The sequence below is a fragment of the Silurus meridionalis genome, chromosome 13 (genome assembly GCF_014805685.1).
Source record: "Silurus meridionalis isolate SWU-2019-XX chromosome 13, ASM1480568v1, whole genome shotgun sequence".
Lineage (NCBI taxonomy): Eukaryota > Metazoa > Chordata > Actinopteri > Siluriformes > Siluridae > Silurus > Silurus meridionalis.
The window spans coordinates 28,292,777-28,317,043 of NC_060896.1; the positions used below are offsets into that span (position 1 = coordinate 28,292,777).

At 39.7% G+C, this 24,267-nt stretch overlaps 3 protein-coding genes across 4 annotated transcripts in view; 1 reads left to right on the top strand and 2 right to left on the bottom strand.

Annotated features, from left to right (window-relative positions):
• Window positions 1-3,110, top strand: part of iqcg (IQ motif containing G) — a 7,069-nt gene extending 3,959 nt beyond the window's left edge. The window contains exons 8-9 of the mRNA XM_046864400.1: window positions 5-106; window positions 935-3,110. Of these exons, the coding sequence (XP_046720356.1) occupies window positions 5-106; window positions 935-1,045 (213 nt within the window). The 3' untranslated portion in view covers window positions 1,046-3,110. The remainder of the gene's footprint in view (window positions 1-4; window positions 107-934) is intronic.
• Window positions 3,111-4,745: 1,635 nt separating this feature from the next.
• On the bottom strand, window positions 4,746-9,192 carry LOC124395483 (DISP complex protein LRCH3-like). Its single transcript, XM_046863982.1, has 4 exons — window positions 9,097-9,192; window positions 8,150-8,287; window positions 7,990-8,067; window positions 4,746-7,422 (listed from the first exon to the last, which is right to left on the bottom strand). The coding sequence occupies exons 1-4, from the start codon at window positions 9,190-9,192 to the stop codon at window positions 7,228-7,230; spliced, it is 507 nt and encodes a 168-aa protein (XP_046719938.1). The 3' UTR covers window positions 4,746-7,227.
• Window positions 8,250-24,035, bottom strand: lrch3 (leucine-rich repeats and calponin homology (CH) domain containing 3). 2 transcript variants are annotated; one of them, XM_046864398.1, is made up of 18 exons: window positions 23,554-24,035; window positions 16,583-16,727; window positions 16,371-16,497; window positions 15,409-15,514; window positions 15,068-15,204; window positions 13,643-13,752; window positions 12,205-12,298; window positions 11,588-11,708; window positions 11,355-11,497; window positions 11,191-11,246; window positions 10,932-10,971; window positions 10,711-10,836; window positions 10,507-10,551; window positions 10,363-10,416; window positions 10,028-10,060; window positions 9,804-9,917; window positions 9,116-9,219; window positions 8,250-8,287 (listed from the first exon to the last, which is right to left on the bottom strand). In XM_046864398.1, exons 1-16 carry the CDS (start codon window positions 23,798-23,800, stop codon window positions 9,828-9,830), a joined length of 1,674 nt encoding a protein of 557 aa, XP_046720354.1. In that variant the 5' UTR covers window positions 23,801-24,035; the 3' UTR covers window positions 8,250-8,287; window positions 9,116-9,219; window positions 9,804-9,827. The 2 variants fall into 2 exon arrangements, with proteins under 2 accessions (XP_046720354.1, XP_046720353.1); XM_046864397.1 differs by having other exon boundaries at window positions 10,507-10,554; window positions 23,554-24,034.
• Between the last annotated feature and the right edge of the window lie 232 nt (window positions 24,036-24,267).

Sequence of the window (24,267 nt, forward strand, 5' to 3'; positions counted from 1 at the left end):
TCAGTACCGAGACAACGAGCAGGTGATCATCGATGACAGACTGGAGAAAGAGGAGCTGCAAAGACAACGGGAGCAGAAAGAGCTGGAGGAGAAGGCAGCTGTAAAGGTGACCTTAAGTCTAAAATAGTAAAAAAATAATAATAATAAAAAGAAAAAGAAAAAAAAAAAGAAAAAATTATATATATATAAAAAAAAAATAATCTAAGTATTTTTTTTTCTTCTATAAAAAAAATAAGCAGTTAAAAAAATTATATATATATATATATAAATAATCATTATATAAAAAAATAAAAGTATTAATCAAAAAATAATAAAATACAAGCTCTAGGGTACTGAAGGTCTTTAAATATAATAAAACTGTTAAATATCATAAAGCGACAATATAATTATAATTCAAATGTAAACAATAATAATATCAATACTATTTTAGATGCAAGTATATAAATACACAAGTAAATAACTAAATAAAAAGGTCTAATTTATCTGGTTCCATGTTAAATATTTATTTATTAATTTGTGTATTTAATACATTTATTATCATTTTATTATTTATAAATTGAACAAAGACGGTTTAATGTTGTTTTTTTACATAAAAAAATTGCCATCAGGCCTCAATTGTCTGCGGAAAGAATTAATGGAACTTCACAAGAGAATAATAATAAATATTACACAATATTAATACATTAAAAACAGAATTTTTTTTGTGAAAGTAAAAAAATAAATAAAAATACCATAATTAAAAAAAGTTGTACTTGTTTATTAATCACTATTATAATTATATAATTATATATATATATTTTAACATTAAAATTATTTGGAGAAATGACGACTGTTTAAACTCGTACTAAAATAATATATTAATATAATATAAATATCTCTCACTACGTTCTTTTCATTAAAGGTGCAGTATTTACATGTAGATGTTTTTGTGCAGCTCCAGGCGTGGTGGAGAGGAACCCTGGTCAGAAAGTGTCTCGGTCCATATGGAAAGCAGAAGAAACCCCAACAGAAGAAGGGCAAAAAAGGAAAGAAGAAGAAGAAGTGATGTGGAGGCAAATAAAACAGCACAAAAGGCAGAAAAGGGAACTTTATTAATTCATATTATAATAAATCCAAATGTTCAAAAAATACTTTTAACATTTTACTAAATTTTATTACAGTCGAAAACTTTTACGGGACAAAAAAAAGAAAAAAAAAAAAAGAAAGAAAAGCACGCTGTCTGATTGAAGTATGTAGTGCATCATTGTGTGTGTGTGTGTGTGTGTGTGTGTGTGTGTGTGTGTGTGTGTGTGTGTGTGGTCAGTGGTGCATACTTGTAAACGTATGGAATGTATTAATTTACTGTACAGACACGCAGGTAAAAACCCTGCCCAAGGGTCCACATCATAATCAGCTGCTGGGAAAAAAAAACCCCTAGGTCCAAATAAAATATAAAAAAATAACAAATAAAAAAAATACAAAAACATCTATAATATTATATTCTATTTTTTACTTCCTTCTTTAAAACACCAGGGTCTAAAAAAATTTAATATTTATTTATATTTTATATTATATATATATATATATATATATATATATATATATATATATATATATATATATATAAAAATATAAATAAATATAACATTTTGTCTTTATGAAGAATTCTGGGTAGCTTTAGTGCACTGACTTTACCGCTACATTATTCACCTGGAACTGCGCCTCCGTCTGGTAATGAGCTGAATGTCTCGCCGTTCGTTTCCTGTTTCTACGTTAAAGTTCTAATCAAAGCACCAGACGCCCCCGAAACCCAGCCGAGGGGCAGCAGTCAGAAATTTACACAAAAAAAGGGTGTGTGTATGTATGTATAAATATTTACACATATACACACACAGAAAGCCATTTCTGCAGGATAAAATATATATATATATATATATATATATATATATATATATATATATATATATATATATATATATATATATATATTTGTTTTTGGGAACAGCAGTATGTCGAAATTCTGATTTATAATCCTTTTATTTAAATAACATTTTAATATTGATATTTTTGTTTGAATTTCTGCCCTAAAATCACACAAAAAAAATAAAAATTTGTTGTGATTTACTATCAAAATTTATTCTAAATTCAAAATTCTTTTAATCTTAAATTTAAAATTCATAACCCAAATTTTTATCTCTAAAACGTATTACTTTTAACCGATAATTTGAAAAGTTTTTTTTTATTTTATTATTATTATTATTCTACCAAAATGCAAAATTTATGAATATTTTTTCTTTATTCTGACAAACTTTTAAACTAAAAATGTAATCAAAATCTGGACAAATCGCAAAGTATCTTTCGTTTATTATCTTCTATTAATAATTCTGACGTATTTCAGATCTCTACATCTAAAAACTGAATTCTAATTTTTTTTACGTAAAATTACCACTTTTTACCTCCTTCGAATTTTAATTTTCCACGTCACTTCAGCACGTCGTCCTGCTAAACTCTGAGCCACGCAGATAAACGTAGATTATGATGCTACAGATATATATATATATATAAAAATAAAAATAAATAAATAAAAAAAAAAGATGTGTAGCTTAATTTTGTCCCAGATTTTATGCTAAAAGAATTTAATTAGTGAAAAGATTTATTTAAAATTGTATTAAAAAATATGAGGAATTTTTTTGATTGGATTCAAAATTAAAATAATCTGACATAAATTACAATTTTGACCAAATAAGTAAAAAAGTTTAAATAACGCTTCAGTGTCGACATACTGCGGCAACAAAAACTTTTTTTTCTCCCACATGGTGAAATGTGCTTCCATAAAAAAAAAAAAAACAAGCGTACAGCTTTCGATTGTAGAATCACAGATACGCACAAGCAAGCCATGCAATAGTGACTACGGCCTTACTGCCTAACACCGTGTGTCTGTATTCAAGCCCCGCCCCCTTTAAACTCCTCCCCTTTCCCCTCTTTATATGTAGTAACTCGTTCATGCATTGAAAGAAAATAAGAAAGAAAGTAACACTCGTGGCTCCGGGAATCGCACTTTCGCACAACAGTTCACATTTTAACACATTCACAACATATGGGAGGGAAAAAATCATTTCTTATTTTGGAGAGAGAAAAAAAAAAAGTCAGTTACAAAACCTTCCGAATAAATACAATGATGAAGAAATAAAAAATACCGTAACACTATGGAAATTTTGTGTTTTTTTCTCCCACAAATTGTGAATGATCGATTTAAAACTGATCTAGAAACAAGGCTGTAGGTTATAAAAAAGAAAAACTTTGATATATATATATAATTCTTTTTTCAAAATGTAGTCCCTTAAAAGTCACAAATAGTCTCTTGCTTTATTTTAATAAACTATTATATAATTATTGTATAAACTATAATATTAAATATTTAGATGTTTCAAAACAGCGGGTGTTCATAGTCTTTGGGGAAACAGCGTCACCCTGTGGCCACAAACGTACATTTCTGATAGATTTTTGTGCACGATTTTAGCATCGCTCAAAGAGTGAGTTAGTGTGATTTACTCGAAACATCTGAGAGTCAGATGTGATGATTTAACAGTAATAGTAATAATAATAATAATAATAATAATAATAATTATAATAGGTGCAAAACGATGTGATAAAGAAAAATCCACAAGATAAAGAAAAATCCACAAGAGAAGAAAAATCTCTGGAACGATGGAGTGAATGCTGGTGTTGTGAGTCAGAATGGGATGATCAGCATCTCCTGTGCTCTTTTCCGCCCCGCAGTCACTTACCTCCTCCTCCTTTCGTTCCTTGGTGCGAGAGGAACCGAGTGAGAAGATTGAGGGATGAGCGCATTCTGGTGTTCGGTCTCTCTTCTCTTTGTAGCCCGTAATAAAGTAGTGGAAATAGGAAATCCTGTAGTGTGGCCATGCCCATGCCCCGCCCACATCCCACCCACCAGTGGCAGGCAGTCCTACATAGAGAGGGCGGAGCAGCTGGTTGGTGATGTCACGTTTTTGGGCGGTGCCAGGTCGAGCAGGGCGCGTACCGTCATCGCAACCTGCTCCAGACCTTTCTCCTCCAGGATGTGAAGCGGGAGACAGAGCTGACTCTGAGAGGACAACATTAACATGAAGAGAGGAGAGAGAGAGAGAGAGAGAGAGAGAGAGAGAGAGCACAAACATACATAGAAAAAGATGACAACACAGACGTAAAGAAAGATAGAAAAATAGAGGAATCAGAAAGAGAGAAATGAGGAAAAGACAAGATAAAGAGAGGAGAAAATGATAGATAGATAGATAGATAGATAGATAGATAGATAGATAGATAGATAGATAGATAGATAGATAGATAGATAGATAGATAGATATGGAAAAAAGATGATAGAGAAAGATATAGAAAGGGATTGATGGAGACGAATAAAAGAGAAAGATAGAAATGATACGGTGGAGACCGATAAAAGATAAAAAGAGAGAGAGAGAGAGAGAGAGAGAGAGAGAGAGAGAGAGAGAGAGAGAGAACAAGATGGGAAGCCAACAGAAAACAGAGAGAAATGGGGGTGAAAAGAGAAAACAAATACATGGAAAAAATGACAGCACAGATAGAAAAAAGAAAGAACGATTGAGGGACAGTAGATAGAGAAAAGAGAAATGTAGAAAAAGACAAGATAGAGAGATGTAGACAAAGTGAAAGACAAATAAAAAGAAAGAAATGATACCATGGAGACAGAGACAGAAAGAGATGAGAGAGAGAGAGAGAGAGAGAGAGAGAGAGAGAGAGAGAGATGGGAACAAAACGAAAAAGGGGCGTGTCAATGGATAATGATAAAAATGAAAAGTCTCAAATAAAATAAATGATAACAAAATTAAAATGTCAAACATAAGAGTAGAATTGTATAAAATTAAGAATGGAGTGAGAGATGAACGAATAGGAGGAAAAAGAAAGCTGAGTAAAACCCAGGATGGAATAGACGAGAAGCGGATCAGGAATCGGAGAAGATGCGGATGTTCTGAAGCGTGACTCTATACATATATAGACTCTATATCAGAGACTACAAAACACCTAACGCACGTGTCAATCATTCTGAACTTGATGGATGAGAGGCGTAAATGTTTTCATTGGTTTGTATTTATACTGAATGAGTGTGTGATATATATACTATAGAGACACCTGATTGTGGACATTTGCTCTTATAATAACCTCCACTCTTCTGAGATGATGTTCCACTAGATTTTGTGGAGATGGTGGAGCTTCATTCAGCTACAAGTGTGTTAGTAAAGTCAGGTGCTGATGTAAGCGAGAAGGTGACGAGGCCTGGGGTTCAGTCAACGTTCCCAAAGGTTGTCTGATCCCAAAGATCTTAATGGAGCTGGTTTTGTACACAGGAGCATCGTCATGCTGGAACAGGCTTTGAGTTTAAGGAAGAATCACATGTTTGGAATGTCAGGTGTCCAAATACTTTTGCAAATAGTGTCCTATCATTACCTTCCTTACAAAGCCATGTTCTCAGCACACCTCTGTTTTTACAACAACAAAAAAGCTCAATTTTCTAGATCTGATCTGACTTCACGTGCGTCACGTCTAATACTCTTACTGTCCCGATGTAACGATCTGCAGAATAATTCCATGATGAGTTTAGAACTGCTGGATGGGGATTCGGAGCATCAAAGAGAACCAGAAACAGTGAAAGACAAGGATTCAATTTTATTGTAAAAGTTTTGAAGAAGCATGAACGTAAAGGAGTTTTAGAACTTTAGGCAACAGCGTATAAAACCACACACACACACACACACACACACACACACACACACACACACACACACACACACACACACACACACACACACACACACACACACACACACACACAAAATTGTTTAAACCAATGCTTCCTGAACATTTTTTGGCTGAAGTCCTCTTTCAACAAGCTCAAGTACTGCACTCCAAATACTTCTTTATGTGAAAGACCATAGTTGCTTTAAATAGATGGAGATCATCATGGTGCTAATTGGCGAAGACCAGACTTCTATCTCTACATATTATCTGCAGTGGCTTCTAGGTTCTGCCTTTACAATCCATTTGGACCTGCCTGATCTTAAACCATCTCAACAAGCAGCAACTCCACTCCAAGGTTCAACAAACCCTCGATCTTTTCCTCAAGACCATAGAGACATGTAGAATGTCCGATAAACAAAGTGCTTCATTTGCAAGCTCCTGCTTGACTTCAACCCTGCGATCGTAAGGGAGGTGAACCTTGAGGAACTTGCCAATGTGAACTTATTGCCCTTAATAGGGCCACCATTGGCAATTAAAAAAATCCATACCGATAGTTTTTCCGGGTTCCGGTCCACCGTCATTACGAGAGCGGCCTCTAGAGGCGAATCACTAACACCACGTGCCGTTTTTACATGCGAGACTGTGCGCTGCACAGAGAGCTCTATATTTTTTTTACTTATATTTATTATTTACATTACATTTACATGACTTTCCGATTATCCTGCAGATGATCTTTGAAGAGAGAAAAAAAAAAAACACCGGTTATCGTACCTGAACATAAGGTTTCGGATCACCTCACATACAAAAACCCTGACCTTTATTTTCTCAAAGCTATATTCTAGCTATCTTAATAACTTACAAAGTTACAGATACCTTATTTCAACATCATTTCCTTTTTATCATCAAAACAAAAAGGCCTCGATTTCAGAATACATTATTGCAGATTAAAGACAATCATAACTGTATGCTCAGAAATGCACACCACCAAAAAAAGCAGGCGATTGAAAAGCTCAGAAATAACAGCAGCGTTTCTCATCAAAGAGTTCAACAAGTCCACTCTTTGGAGAGAAAAATTGTAGAATGTTTGGATGCAAACAGGGGCACTTGTCGGCTTAATGAACTTATGGCTACTTCCAATGAGCAGTGAGAAGTTTTCCAGTGAGCCAGGCTTCGGGGAAATTCCTGATACAAATAATTTCCAAATGTCTGAGTCTACAATGTTCAACAAACAGTAAAAAAAAAAACAGCTCTTGACATGAGACTCAGACAAAAATCAGCCGTCTGTAATTAATAAAATGATCCAATAAGATGCGCTTTATGGCTTGACTGTGTGCTTTTTATAGTTAAACCTCGAAGGGACTGTGTAGGGAAAGATAACCGCGATTGTCTGGTTGATTAGTGCTGACGGTAAACACAATCGTTCCGTTTCCCCCCCCCCAGTGGATTAGACACACACTGTAAGTGTATGAGTGCTGATTAGAAACAGGGCACTAGGTGGCAGTACAGTGCACACAACAGAGACATGAAGGACAGGTAAAACAGGGCAAAGCCGGTCAGTTGGGATGGAGGTGATGGGTGCATAGGGGGCGCTAGTGAGAGCAAAGCTTCAATCAATCTGTATAAACACGTTGCTTTGCCCTCCAACACCTCGGCAACCGAACACAAGCTTCCCTACAGTAGTGGTATAAAACCACACAGGAGGGGCGGAGTTTAGGTAACCATACAGTGGGCGGGGTTATGGAAATAGGGGTGGGAATGCGGTGGAATTACGGAAATGTCCGAGAGGTGGGGTTTTTGGAAACAACGGGGTGGAATTACAAAAATGAGAAGTAATAAAGCATTAAAAATGTAAAATTAGAGATGGAAAGAGGTGAAAAAGAGAAGACCATTTTAGGAGATAGAAGAAGGGAAGAGAAAGAGAGTTAATAATTTTAGCTTCATTAGCAGCAGGGCATTAAAGTGCGTAAACTATTTATTAGAAGAGCTTTTTAAAAAGAAAAAAAAGAGCAAGATTGGAAATTACTAACATAAATAAATAAATGAATTAATTTATTAAGTAAAACATTTTCTTTAACATAAAAAAGGGAAAAAAAATTCATTAATTCCATTAAGAGCTAAACCCGTGACCTTAAGCATAAACAAACTAATGGCCTTTAGCATTAAATAAATGAATAAATGAACTAATAAAGGGTTTAACCTGCTCAAGCATGCTAGCTTGATTCTTTTTTTAAAGCTCACCTGAGGGACGCCGATTTTACGGCACGCCTCCAGGAAGTTCTCTACGTTCCGTCGACATTTGGCCATGGTCAGTTTGGGCTGAAAAGGAATAAAATGTTGCTGTGAAACATCCACACACATGGTGGAGGAAAAAAATCCCTAGGTATACAGTGTTACTGACCACCGCAGGCGAGGGCACGTGGATGCTGGGTACTGAACGAGGTCGCACGTGATTGGCCAGATGGCACAGCACCACCCCGTCCGTCAGCGCCACCCCCAGGTCGCTAGGCAAAGATACTTTCAGCCGAGACTCGATGTTCTGCGATCAGGAGAAACGGAAGCAAAAAATGCATTATTTTATCACGACGGAATAATTTTTACATGGCGTAAGAAATCTTGATCCTACAGCAACATGTCTTCTGCATGTAGCTCTAACGCCGGATTATCAAATACCCACACACGCATTTACCGTAATCTGAAACAGGGATTCATTAATTCGGTGATGATCGTTACGGTTGCCGTGGAAACCCAGCCTAGGTCGCTAAGCAACACTAATGCTAGAGCATAGCTAAATGTTTGTTATATATACACACCAAAAAAAAAAAAAGGGGAAGAAATGTAGTCTAATTTAAGTCAAAGTATGCAAGTGTTTCAGTAATAAAACAGCTTTAAAATATAGAAAGTAAAAAAATACATAAAAAAAAAAGATACGGTTAAACATTTTTTTTAACTTGATGCTATGACTTGAGGCAACAATCGCATATGTGTCACGTGAGGATGCTAGCAAGCTAGATCAGTTTGTTGGAAAGTCTAGACACGAATAAATATGAATAATTTAAATATCTGTAGCACAGTGTTCTCTGCATTGTATTGCAGAAGTAATATTTTGGCTGCAAAACTGCCATAACAAAACCACTGCCCCTCCTCACCCCCCCACTGGCATGGCGAGGGGAAGTGATTGTTCCCTCACTTCATGAGGAAGTGCTGCTGTTTATGAACAACACAACAGGTCCAGGTCGAGTAAACGACTGGGAAGAAAGCACAGATTATGACAATAATACGTGTGTGTGTGTGTGTGTGTGTGTGTGGGATGATGAAGGGTTGTGTATTGGTTGTATTGTTGAACACTGAGAAGATGATGGAGAACCTTTCTGAGCTGTTCCACCAGTTGAGCTTCTTCTCCTGTGAGCCCTGGAGCTGGTGATGGTGTAGGAGTCGTGTCATTTGGCTCCGCCTTCCCACCTCTCGAGTCTTACACACACACACACACACACAAACACAAAAATAAATAAATAAATAAATAAATAAATAAATAAATAAATAAAGCTGATTATTAAAATAAAATGTAAAAAATCTTGTGAATGGGGAAAGAGTAAAATAATTTATCAGATAAACAGCTTTCAAAATTCTTACTCAATTATATAAATAATAATAAATATTAATTAATTGAAGTGGTTTGAATTTTCTTTTTACCCCCTGAAGGTGTCATTTATGTTCTGCATTTACTTATTTATAAAATTTTTGCAGTTAAATTATTAATTAATTGATTTATTCTTTTGTCTTTAAAAAAAAAAAAAAAAAGTATACTTTTTATTCATTATGCATTTTTTAAGTATAATATATAATAAATAACAATTCCTTTGTTTATAAAAGTTATACAAGTTGTTTAAATGTATTTATTTCCTATTTCTTTTTTACTGAGAACAATTTATTTAAATTTGACATGTTTGGGGGATTTTTATTTATTTATTTTTTTAAGCTAAATTGTGGTTGAAGTCTTTATATTTTATTTTATTGACTTTAACCGGTTATAATTTTGATGTGTGTTCTTGTACCTCGTTTCTTCTCCTCCCTCTGGCTCAGGCGGTACAGGAAGCTCTCGGGTCGGGAGGCGGATCCTCGGGAGGGGGGCGGGGCAGCGTGGCCGGGGTAAGAGGGGGACTGGAGGACTGTGTGAGATACAGAGTGAGCAGTGTGAGGGAGGATAAATAAACAGGGAAAAGTAATAATCAATCTATAAATAGATAAATAAACAAATAAATAAAAAGTAATGGCTTACGAGTGGAGGACAGCGAGGCTCGTCCTCCCCCTGCTGTGAACGTTTAAGGAATAGAGAACAAGTGAATATTTCACAGGAAAAATGTTAATCATGTTTCATACACTTTTAATTTCATTTAATTTTACACAAACACAAAGACACAAAAATAAAATAGATAAACTGCAATTCATGTTTTTTACACTTAGACTCAAGAGGAAAGTTTTTATTGGTTAACATTTTTGCAATATTTACCCGTACAAAAAAAAAAAATAAATAAATAAAAAAAGCAGATGAGAGAGAGACAAAAAAAATAAACAACAACAAGAATAAACAGGTCAATTCTGATGAGCTCTGACCATAAAGAGGGCGGAGTCGTCTGTATGAGTAGAACGTCTGGAAGGGTACAGATTCTGAAGTGAGACAGGGAGAGACGTGTTATACGAGAGGAAAGGCGTGTAAAATTGGAGGTATAATACGTGATGTTAGATGTGACGGCTCACCTCGCTGTCTGTCGGACTGAGTTTAGGCGGACTCTGAGCAGACTTCTGCTGGGGAAAGTGGAACGAAAGCTCAATGTTACGCCGGATATGAATACAATTATTCATAAATCGTGACGCAGGTATCTACATTAGCTAACGTTAGGAATGTTAATACGGATGAAACGTTTCACGCTTATCACGGTTTTGATGTTTAGGTGAATTTACCTTGACGTAACTCCTTAGGGGTTCCCTCTGTACGCCTCGCGCTCTGTGCCTCTCCTCTTCGTACCTCTGAGCGGCGAGTTGAGCCTCCCGGCGCATGCGCTCCACACCGCCGCCTGATCCCGCCCTCTAAAACACACACACACACACACGGTGTTAATGTGTGTACAATGTATAGTGTTATAAAATTACAATAAGAAAATAAGAAAAATCCAGAAACGTACCTGGCCATGAGACAGAGATGTGCCACCTGTATCTACACTTCTGCAAAAAAAAACAACAAAAAAATAAAGACACCATTCTATAATAATAATCATAAAGATATAACGAGTGTAAGACACTAATTAGATACCAGCTTTGTTGGTTGTCATAGCAACAAGCCAACTTTCCATAGTTGCAAAGAATTTCATGACTATATAATGTGAAATTTCCAGTATATGTTTATCTAAGTGTGTGTGTGTGTGTGTGTGTGTGTGTATTTACCGATTGTGTAAAGAGATTCTCGCATCTCTGGAGGAACCCGCTTTCACAGGTGAGCCCTATAAACAAAAATAAGGTAAGATATAAAGAAAATCAAAGACACACACACTCACACACACGCTCGCACACACACGCACGTGCGCGCTCACACACACGCTCACACACACCTCTTGGGTGATTCGTCTCTCTATGTAGGCCATAAACTGAGTGCTAAGGCTGATTGGGTCCCGTCCTTGGCTCCGCCCATCCTCCTCTTCCTCCTCCCCTGTGCAGCTGTCAATAAAGTCGATCTGATCGAGCTCCGTCTCCACTTCAGGGAAAATATTCATTAATGAGAGTTGAAGTTGCTGAGAAGTAATTTATGAAAAAGTAGAATTTATTCGTAAAAGATTTCTCATACGTATCCCGTTAGCCAGCAGGGATCCTGTCTTGTGCTCGTCTCGCTCTCGTTCTCGCCGCTGTCTCTGCTCTCTGGTTAACTCCGCCACTCTTAAAGGCAGGTCCGACAGCTCGTCCGAGGGCTGGGGTGGGTGGGGGGAGGGGGAGATGATAGTTAGAAACCAGGGCGAGCTCGTTTAGAAACCAGCGCAAGTTTGTTTAGAAACCAGTGCGAGCTCGTTCAGAAACCAGTGCGAGTTTGTTTAGAAACCAGTGCGAGCTCTTTCAGAAACCGCCTGCCTGTAGCGATAATGGAGCAGTGAAGTGGCGTACGACAAGCGTTTACTGTTTATAAGAAAGGTGATGGTGTGAGGCTGCGCAAAGGGAATTTCGGGGTCATTCCCAGTTAGGACGTCGTGATCGTATCCCGTCTGTTCACAAGATAACAACATGGGTGCCTGAACCCATAATCCAAATAAGCAGATGGGACACGATCATAACGTCTCAACTAGTAATGACCTGCCAGTAACCAGGAAACTTAATTTATCCTGTCTTACTCTCCATACTCGCTGTCTCACTCTCTGCTCATACTGTCTCAGAACTTCTGTCCCTCAGGTGTAAAATTAGTAAATGTCTCACCTCGTTGCCTGACCAGCGCTTGTCTCCACTGTCCACGCTGTTAAACCCAGAGTCCAGAGCTCCGTACGGCCGGCCAGTATAAAGCTCCTCCACACTAACACACACACACACACACACACACACACACACACACACACACACACACACACACACACACACACACCTCAGATACATCTGTATGGCACATTTAATTCAACTTGTTTGTGCATTTCACGTCTCCATAGCACCCGAGTTTTATTGCGATATTATTATGTTTGATGTTCATTCTAAGCTCAGCCTCTTCATACACACTAGACGTCAAAAGCACGCGTAGCAGCATACGGAACATGAAGTTTGCGTGCAAGAACCTAAACTGCCTCGGATCCTGCTTACATTACAGTCCCAAAAGTTCACCAGAAGGAAGCGTCACACTCCTGAGCCCAGTGCTTGACTTCATTGACACTCTATATCAGGGGTCCCCAAACTACAGACGCCATATTTGGAACGGCCCTCTGAACAATGCCAGAGACATATTTTGAAAATGTAATATTAAATATATGTCCCATATTATATATGTATTTGATGATAAAGTTCAGCTTTAAAACTAAACATACACATAGTTATGAACTAGAACTAGTAGAACTACCGGCTATCAACACCAATACCGATAGTTTTTCCTGGCTTCCACTCCGCTGTCATTAAAAGAGCGCCCTCTAGAGGCGAATTACTGATGCCATGTACTGTTTGCTTTATTATTTATAATTTATTAACTATATAATTATATTTATTTCCTTTAGCACATTCTCATGATCCAGTACTGTTTTATTAGAATATTTATTTGTAAATAAATTCAGTATTTTACATGAATGAATCGTTTGTTTTTATCCAGTGAATTTGAAATATACCCTAATTATCTGTTAGATTCATCCACCAACCACATGAAAAATAAATAAATGTTTTAATTTCAATAGCAATAAATATGAAATAAATGTTATGATAGTAATAATGCTCTTTTAATAGGTGATGTATCTGTTGAAACTGATGCTCACGTGTCTGTATGGAGCAGAATTAAATAAACTAATCTAGAATTAGGAGGCAAAATATATACATTTAAAATCATAATAAAATCTCCACAATAATACTGGTAGTCACTCCGGCCCGTGGCATTTTCTTTTACAGCCCAATTCCTGAAACAAAAACATGTTCTGCGGTTTACCTTGACGCTACTTTTTTCTCTTTTTTAGATTGGAATCTGGACCGTCTGCATGCCGAGACACGACTTGTTGCGTAACGCTATCTAGCAAGACTAGATATCCTACCTCAGAACCTCAAACCTGCCTCCCCGACCCCTCCACAGAAACAAAGATACATCAGTCTCCCTGCTGCGGTTCTTTCCCCACACTGATATGGACTAAAAACATCTACATTATCTCTATATAATAAGTCAAATCAATCTCACCAGGAGCCGAAACCCAACGGCCTTCTGTCATAATCCGAGAGATCTGGAGCTATTTTACACGCCTGTGTGTTCAAATACTTAAATATGTGGATTTTGCCCTTGATGCAGATCTGTACACACACACACACACACACACACACACACACACACACACACACACACACACACACAGAAGAAAGATAGGAAATTATTTCCTTATATGCATTTTACACATTTCTTACCCAATGACTTACTAACTCTCACCTTTAAAAAGTGTTTCTATGCAACAAACTCAGTAATGTAACAGTCTGAAATTATACTTTGACCAAACTTTCTAATGATGCAGTTCATCTCACAGCAGTTCAGTAGGATTGAGGTGTGGTGACTGGGCAGGTGGTTCCATGATAGATATCACTCCAGACGTCTGTCTGCTCTCTAAATAACACGTACAGAACTCAGACGTGTTTATCGCTTCGGCTCATCGACTTGTTGTACGGTGAAGTCGCTTCCGATGAGCCGCAGTCCAGACGGAACTGCACGGTGATGAAGTGTGGAATGAGAGACATGATGGTTCACTTTCACTTTCTGGAATCTTCACTGCTCCAAAACAACCCCAAACCATTACACTTCCACCTCCATGTGTGAGTGTGTGAGTGTGTGTGTGTGTGTGTGTGTGTGTGTGTGTGGGGAGGGGTGTCTGATCACATCTTCTCTCCTGTTCTCCTTCTTACACAAGTTCTTCTGGTAGATACACAAATGTTCCATTTGGACTCCACACAACTTTCAGTGTCCCATTCTTGGTTTGTTGCATAGAAACAAAAGGAACCTGCACGTATCTCTAAAAGTCTGTAAAATACTCCTCTTTTACTTTTTACAGCCACTGTATAGACAATTATTTTTAAATACTCACTGATTTTTACACAAACACCTGATTAACTCAATAACCTAAATAACCGTAATTTTCTACCCACTTAATATATTTATAAATAAGCATATGGATAAGAAAGTTCATTCATAAAACAATCATCTACTTACAATAATTACTTATATACTTGTTTACAAATAGATTTGCATATGTATTTATTTAATTTACATGCAGATATTTTATTTAAGATACCCAAATGCTTCATTTTAACTAAAATGTAATTAAATGTTTATTTATATTTCAGTATATACATATTTAAATAGTTGCTCATTTAGAGACATCTGATATGTAATTACCTACTTATTTATTTATTATTTATTTACCCACATGTTGACTTCAGGACTTTATATTTACCTCCTTATACTGTATACACTTTCATTATTATTGTTTTTTGCAAACATAAAATAAATATTGAACATCAGTACAGTATAAACGACTACAGCATATAATTGGTGTGTGTGTGTGTGTGTGTGTGTGTGTGTGTGTGTGTGTGTGTGTGTGTGTGTGTGTGTGTGAGATACCTGTGCGGGGGGGCTCTGGAGGGGGTTGTTGTCCAGCACGATGCTCTGCAGGTGTCGGAGGTTGCGGTAACACACCGGGATGGACGTCACCTTGTTACAGGAGAAATCCAAGCGCACCAGAGGAAGTGTTGCCAGTTCTACACCGAGAAACAGCCGAGAACAAAAATATAATAATAATAATAATAATAATAATAATAATAATATGTAATAAGGTCTAACAGGAAATCGATAGAAAGTGTGCTTCTAATGTTCCTCAATGAATTTATCAAAGGTGCCAATAATTCTGGAGCTGACTATAAGAGTGTGATGGGTTTGTGTCAGAGAGATATTTGAGCTCTAACCAGGTGGCAGGCGAACCAGGTGGTTTCGACGGATGTTCAGGTCTCGTAGAGATTCGAGCTGGCCGACCTGTGCAGGTAACGTGTGAATCTCGTTACAGCTCACATCCTGAAGAGACACAGAATGAAAGAGATGCAGTGTGAGTGTGTGTGTGTGTGTGTGTGTGAATGTGTGTGTGTGTGTGTAAGAGGAAAAGAAAAGCAGAAACAAACCAAAGACAGGTAGAACAGAGAAATAAAAACATCTGTACCCTGGTGCAAAATAAATGCATTTTGTCTCATTTTCTTGCTCTCTCACTTCCAGGGCTCACTGTCTCACACTGAGCATATACTGTCTCTCAATACTTTATATCTTACTCTCTGCATATACTGTTTTATTCTCAGGGCTCAGTGTTTCAGAACTCTCAGGTGTAACCCCCGGGTGTAAGGCTCGGGTGTAACCCCCGGGTGTAAGGCTCGGGTGTAACCCCCGGGTGTAAGGCTCAGGTGTATCCCCCGGGTGTAAAGTTCAGGTGTATCCACCAGGTGTAAGGCTCAGGTGTAAGGCTCAGGTGTAAGGCTCAAGTGTAAGGCTCAGGTGTAACCCCCAGGTGTAAGGCTCAGGTGTAAGGCTCAGGTGTAACCCCCAGGTGTAAGGCTCAGGTGTAACCCCCAGGTGTAAGGCTCAGGTGTAACCCCCAGGTGTAAGGCTCAGGTGTAACCCCCAGGTGTAAGGCTCAGGTGTAACCCCCAGGTGTACGGCTCAGGTGTATCCCCCAGGTGTACGGCTCAGGTGTAACCCCCAGGTGTAAGGCTCAGGTGTATCCCCCAGGTGTACGGCTCAGGTGTATCCCCCAGGTGTACGGCTCAGGTGTATCCCCCAGGTGTACGGCTCAGGTGTATCCCCCAGGTGTATGGCTCAGGTGTATTCCCCAGGTGTAAGCAGTGGCTGTTGTTTAGAGCGTGTGTGTCATGTGACCACGCACCAGCTCAGTGAGCTGTCGGAGCAGGCCGATCTCCTCAGGTAGCGACACAAGCTTGTTGTTGCAGGCGATGAGAACTTTAAGCGGCAGACTGCACAGGTGAGCAGGTAGAGTGGGCACCTGGTTGCGACTGCAGAGACAAACGCACACCACAGTGAAAAACTATACAACCGGGCAAACAACAAAGACTTTCCTGGAAATTGTGTGTGTGTTACCTAATGTTCAGGTAGGTGAGGGCCTGCAGGTTGATCAGACTCTCAGGTAGAGAGCGAAGGCAGTTCTGGTACAGGTTCAGATTCTCCAAGGACACAAACATACACACTTCCACCGGCAGCTCAGACAGTCTGTTACGTGACAAATCTACACACACACAAACACACACGTTTAGGAGATTTATTAAAAAAAATAAATAAATAAGTCTACCATTCTATCAATTAAGTAATGATCTTGTTTTTATTATTATAAACATATATGAAACACACACACACACACACACAAACACACACACACACACTTCCAGGTGTGGAACAGATACTTTGGTGATGAGATTCCTCAGTTTGAGGGAGCATCAGGGATGAGTTACGCATTTAACGTCTCCTCTCTTTATTCAGAAAGGTTCAGGATTTATGATCTGCATTTCTGTGCCAGCTCACGTATAAGTGCTCTGATCGCACATCTGAGCTGCACGTGTGAAATTTCTCCTTTCATAGAAAACTCAAAAACAGCGAAGACACATTGTCTCGCCCTCAGCACCCACCGTCTCGGCCTAAGTCACCCTCAGCACCCACCGTCTCGCCCTCAGCACCCACCGTCTCGCCCTCAGCACCCACCGTCTGCCCTCAGCACCCACCGTCGCCTCAGCACCCACCGCCCGCCTCAGCACCCACCGTCTCGCCCTCAGCACCCACCGTCTCGCCCACAGCACCCACCGTCTCGCCCTCAGCACCCACCGTCTCGCCCTCAGCACCCACCGTCTCGCCCTCAGTCGTCCTTAGCACCCACTGTCTCGCCCACAGTACTTTTTTACTCTCAGAACTGTCTCACTAAAATAAGGAAGGCTTGTCTGGCCACGCCCCCAACACAATTGCTTAAAAATGTATTCATCAATAAAAAATATATTGCGATTTATTGTCTGATTTTATTCCGATATTGATATATATTTTATTACTGTGGTAACCTTATTTTAAATAGAGGACTTTTCCAGGCTGTTGGATTTATATTTATAGCCGTGCAGCTGTGTGGAGATCCGGCAGGACAGGAAGTGTAAAACCCGAGCCGGAAGACACGACCAGGCTCGCCGTTATTCCCAATCTCATCTTTCACTGTACAAAACAAAACTTCATTCCTGACTTCATTCCTGATAAGCAGAGGAACGTCATGTCTGCACACGCTCAGTTCCACCATAATCTCCCATCGCCTCCTCGGATCACATCTCCGCTGCTATACCGTCCTCTTTCTTGCTCCTTTTCTCTGCCCTTCGCTCTACGAGCTGTTCAGCATGTCTCTGTCTGTACCGTGAAACACGTCGATCAGGATCGCGAGTCTAACAGACACAAAGTTCCTCGTATTCAGAGTCGGGTTAGGAGCAGCTACGCTTTTCTGACTGCGCCGTTCTGATGATTTCCAGAACAACGTTGCCGGATGTGTTTCTAAAACTAAAGCGTCACAGAGAAAGAGAGAACAAATTCTAATCCTGATCTACACTTAGGACCCTGTAAAGACAAAGTGAAAACAGAAATCCAGAAACGTCTGTTTAAAAAAAAGAGGCAGAGCCAAAAACCAAACGCTTGATTTTAATAATCCGTTACTCTCCACAAGGACCATGCAAAGCTACTGCGGAGAACATGAATCTCCTGATCAGTCATGTGACCATGCACTCGTAACGCTTCAAACTCAGAGCATGGAAAAAGAGTGACAGAAAGAGAGAGGAGAGAAAAGTGATTAAATGAGAAAGAGAGTAATAGATGAGGCAAGAGACAGAAAGAAAGAATTAAAGGAAGAAAAAGAGAACAGGAAAATAAAGATAGAAAGAAAAGTAGAGAGAAAGAAAGAGTGGAAATAGAGATAGATAGAGAGAGAGAGAGAGAGAGAGAGAGAGAGAGAGAGAGAGAGAGAGAGAGAGAGAGATAGAAGGGTGTTTTTCCGGTTCCTGAATGTGTTTAATGTGTTGATGTTTTTCTGGCAATAAAACGTTCGCAAGAAAAACAGGAATCGATAAAAAACAAACAGCACACTGTTTACATGTGGAAGAAACCCAAGGCCAACACACACACACACACACACACACACACACACACACACGTCATGAGGTCATCACCATCGTTTCTATACTAATATCTGACCCTCCAGTCATGTGACCACGTCATGTGATGGCTCAGTGTGAAGAGGAACCTTAGCGCTCCATCCCGTGTTCCTCTTTCCCAGGCTCCGGTTCCCTCTGTGCTCCAAAACACCACACACACACACACACACACACACACACACACACACACACACACACACACTTCTACACCACCATTATTTCCCCATCATTTTACTACATTCACAACCTCGCTCAGACACGCCGCCGTTTCTATAGCAACGCCTCGCTTTCAGAGAACCGTCGCTACGGTGAAGTTTCCTCTACGGGAGAAATGTTTTTTCAAAAAGACGAGTTAATAAAGAAATACAAAGAGAGAGAGAGAGAGAGAGAGAGAGAGAGAGAGAGAGAGAGAGAGAGAAAACTTTCCAAGAGCGACACAAAGAGAATGAAAAGAAAGACAGAGAGAGAGAGAGAGAGAGAGAGAGAGAGAGAGAGAGAGTAGACAAAGAGGGGTGCAAACATATAGAGAGAGGATGAACAGAGAGTGGTGAAAAGAAAAAGTGAAAGATGGACAGAGTGAGAAAGAGAGAAACAAAGGGAGAAAAAGAAAAAGAGAAAAGAGAGACAAAGAGAGAGATAAAGACAGAAAAGAGAATACAAAGAGATGGAGAGAAAGACAGCATGAGAGAGGGAGAAAGAGATTAAAGACAGATAAATAGAGAAAGAGAAGAAATGGTAAGAGAGGAGAGAGATGGGAAAAGAGAGGAAGATAGACAGAAAGACAGGAAAACAGAAAGAAGGGGGAGAGAGGGAGAGAGAGAGAGAGAGAGAGAGAGAGAGGTGTATGGAACACTTAAGGAAGGAGTCTCCAGTGTCAGAGCTACTGAAAACTGTCACTTTCCCGGCTGTTATTTTCTTCCAGGGACGTGACGTTATGGGAAATAATCAGCTTCAGGGTGGAAAAAAAAAAAACACACACACATGCGCGCACACACGCACACACGCGTGCACGCACACACTTTTTTATACGTCAGGTTTATATTTATAACTGATATGTTTCTATGGCAACGCCGAATCGTCTGCGCTGTCTTTTTTGTTTAAAAAAAGGAAGGAAGGAGTCTCCAGTGTCAGTGCTTTGATGTGCCAAGTTGAGTTTCTGTTGTTTTATTTTATCCATATTGTGACTTTTATTTAAAATAAAATGTTAACATTTAAAATGCTCATTTAATGTATGTATTTAATTCATAATTAAAAGTGTTAATAATCACAATATGGAACATCATCAAACAGCAGGGTGCCAATACTTTTGATTCTGTGGCTGGGATGTTTGGTGAGGAAACAATGGCAGTGTGGAGCTCAGGTCAGGCTGAAATTTACACACACACACACACACACACACACACACACACACACACACACACACACACACACACACACACACAACACTTTTAAATCTCAGCTTCACCACAAGAATTTATACATTCCTCCAAACCTCACACTTCCTCAGAGTCTCTCTCTCTCTCTCTCTCTCCCCTTTTATTCTCCTTACCTCTCTTATCCCTCTCTCTTTTCCCTTTTCTCTCTTTCATTTCCCTACTTTTCCCTCTCATCTCTCTTTCCTCCCCTCTCTCAGCTCTCTTTCCTCCCCTCTCTCATCTCTCTTTCCTTCCCTCTCTCGTCTCTCTTTCCTTCCCTCTCTCATCTCTCTTTCCTTCCCTCTCTCGTCTCTCTTTTTCTTGTTCCTTCCCTCACTCATCCCTCTTTCTTCTAACCCTCTTTCATTTCTCTTTCTTCTCTCATTCCTCTCTCACACACAGAACTATGATGATAAATATTTGAATCAGATAATGACGATCGCTCGTGTCCTGTATAGCCACGCCCACTTTGAGAGGACCGAATTCTTCGGGATTTTCTTAACGCTCACTATCACCACCCATCGAAGAAATATATGCAGAAATGGGGGACCACTACATGGGCGGGGCCTGGAGTGTCCCGCCTTCTTTTCGGTCGTATGAATAGCTGGAAATTTATATCATGGCACATTTGTGGGCGACAGAAATGAGAAGTTATGAAGTACAAATACTTCATTACTGTACTTAAGTACATCATGATCAATATTTTATCTTCTCACTGCACCGTTTTCAGCTCATCAACCTGTTTCCTGTCATTACGCTGCTTTTTCAGTCCACTGGTGGATCATCTCCTGTCTCTCACACACCACAGACGTAGACTAGTTTCTGAAGCTCACAGTGAGCAGAGCAGAAGACAGTAAGAAGTCTGGGGTTAACGTGGATGAGACAGAGGGAGTCAGTGATGAGAACATGACTGAGAACAGAGACGTTTCTGATCACCTGATCATCATCATCTCTCTGCTTGTGTTCTACATGGTGGATCTTCAGTCTGGATTCATTCATCAGAGAACATTTTAAATTAATATATTAATATGACGTGAGGTTTAGTTTCCAGCGTGACACTGAAACAGGTCCTAATAATCACTAGTTTTTACTGAAGAACACGTCAGAGCACAAACTTCTTTACTTTAACTTGAGTGAAAAAGTTCAGTCAGAACTTCAACTTTTACCAGAATCTTTATAATCCTGAGGATCTGCACTTCTAGTGAGTGAAGGATGTGTGGACTTTAAGCATCTCCGGTGGATGGAGCAGAAACTATCATCCTCACACCGTCCAACCAGCATGCATCCACCTCTTCCAACATTTTTGTTTTGGCACCGCCCACTTTTTTACCACACAACTCAAACCTTGATGTGAGAATTTTAAAAAAGTCAAAGATTCTATGATTTTTTTTTTTTTAATGAAACACAACCTTCCCCCAAAAACCCTGTCTCAGCATCTCGGTCGATCGTCACAAACCTGTCATGATGAAACAAACATGCCGAATATTTATGGAGACTCGTTTGCATATTCGCGATTATGCTAATGAGAGAAGTATCGGGTTTATCAGAAAGTCAGGAATCGGGCAATCAGATCGTCAGGATCTTTATGGAGATTGATGAATAAACATGGAGTCGGAGCGACGATGAAAGCACTGACGCTACCGGTTCAAATCAGCGACGGGGTGTTGATGTGATTTTCACAGGAAGCGCCTCAGGCGACCAGAGACTCGTGCAGAAACAAGTCCAGGACCATTTACTTTTTTCCTCAAACGCTTCTCTTTCCACTCTCTTTACAGAGATATCTATCACGACGTCCTCCGGGGAAAACAAGAACGTCGTGCTGCATATACTTGCAAGAACCTTCTCCAACTCCCACTCAAAACGCTTTCCCTGTCGTGTCCCGCTGCCTTGTTTGTTTTCTTTAATTTGTATTGTTTTGGTTTTATTTTTAAATACGCAACTCTTTGTGTAGCTTCTCTGCACCACAGACGCTCACGTGGCATTAAATCTTTATTACTGCTACAGTGCGGATCATGACGACACACAGGCCCGGACACGGCAACGCAAAAGTAACTTCCGATTTCTGTAGACATGATGAGAACAAACACTTTGTTTTTGTTTAAATTCTAGACATAATGATTTGAGACACAGCCAAACCATGACGCCATACAGCTTTACTCAACTCATAAACATTGAGGATGGACGCTACACGCTACGCTTCCCCCATATTGGAAGTGTCCATCACTACATTGTAAACCTCGACAATGATGGAACTGTGATGAACGGTGCTCAGGATGACGATGAAGTTCCCTTATGAGTCTGGTTCCTCTTAAGGTTTCTTCCTCATGAAGTCTCAGGGAGTTTTTCCTTCACCACAGTCACCACAGGCTCAATCATTAGGGAGAAACTTCTAAACACTAAACTTATACATACTTTCATTCAACTTTATAACTGCTTCATCTCTGTAAAGCTGCTTTGGGACAACGTCCGTCTTCAAAAGCGCTCTACAAATAAAAATGAACTGAACGCACACACACAATAAGCCGGTACGTTGGTATAACGGTAAATTTCATTTTTATGCAAAAAAATCACCAGCACTAAATATTTAAAAAAAATTCTGACATCACAAGTTTGCATTTGCATATCAGCCCAGTGGGAAGCAAAACGAGCCAATCAGGTCACAGCATCTCACAAAATCAATCCAATTACTATTCTTTTTACGTCTGATAATAATTCTATGAATATATCCACCCAATCTCTAAATCAGCGAACAAATCTCTAAAACCAATCCACGATACTCGATATCGGATCGACACATTTCTAACCTCATTCACAAATAATCATTTACACACTAAAACATACGGATCTCTCATTTGAGCTGCACACTAATATCACTAAGAGTGTATAAACTTTAAAAACACACATGTCAGTGTTTAATAGTTAATTTTATTTAATTATATTGAGTTAAAAAACACCGCGATATACCGAAACACCAACCAAAATCAAGCTGGAATGTGAGTAAAGAGACGGAAGGATAACAAATCACTGTGACATTACTCGGAAGTCCACTAGATAGGGTGCTCACGTCATTGTTTAGTGTCCTATGTAGCGCGCGGATATGACAGATGACGACTTTATTAGCATAAAGCCCCAGGCTAATAAACACCTATGTCAAATAGCGGGCTAGTCAGGTATGCTAGTTAGTGAGCAGCAGGGTTAATAAGCTGTGTGCTAGTTTTACAATAAGCCACTGCTAGTTATAGTTAGAGAAGTTAACTAGTTAAAGTTAACCACGTAAAGTTTGACGCCCGTGTTTACTCTCTGTGGATGGCGCTAATGCTAATTAGCCTAGCAGCTCAGCTGACCCAGGGAGTCTGTGAGAGGAGCCCGGGGATTCGGACGCGGACCCGCGGGGAGAAGATCTGGAGCAGGTCTGAGGGGTGAATGTGAATGTGAAGGTGGAGGTTAAGCGCGTTACGAGGCTGCGTACCGGCCCTGGTCGTGTCGGTCAGGTCGTGGTTAGCGGCGCTTCTCGGAAACTCCTTCAGCTTCCTGCCGCTCAGGTTGAGGCAGCCGGTGGCCGCTGCTTCCTCGAACGCCCGGTCCAGAGACCGGTTCCAACTCGCTGGTCCAGGCACCGTTAATCCGTTCCCGGTGGTTCCTGGCGCACCGACGCTGCCGACGATAGCGAATCCGGGCACGGTGCTTTCCGCAGAGAGCAACACCGAGGCCGCCATTACACCGCGAACTCCCACCGATTCTCCCAGTCCCTGCCTTAATTCTTCCCCACACCCGTATTCCGGCGGGTTTCCGGCTCCTCCACTGGGATTGGATACAACACGGAGCTAGCATGCAGCTATACGCTAACGCGTCCGCCATATTGGAAAGGTCTACCGAGTGTACCACGGGGGAGAAACACACAAAATCAATATATATATCTCAAATTTAATAAAATCACAATATGAAATTTTTGTGGTGTTTTTTCTAACTAATATTAATATTAAAGTTTATACACAATTAGTTCTATAAGTGCAAATGAGAAATCCGTAACTTTATTAGTTTGTAAATGATTATTTGTGATTAAGGGATGTGTCGATTCGATATCGAGTATCGTGAATCATTGGTGTGCTTTTTGTGAGGCGCTGCACTCTGATTGGCTGGTCTCGTTTCTCACCGGGCTGATATGCAAATACAAACTTGTGAT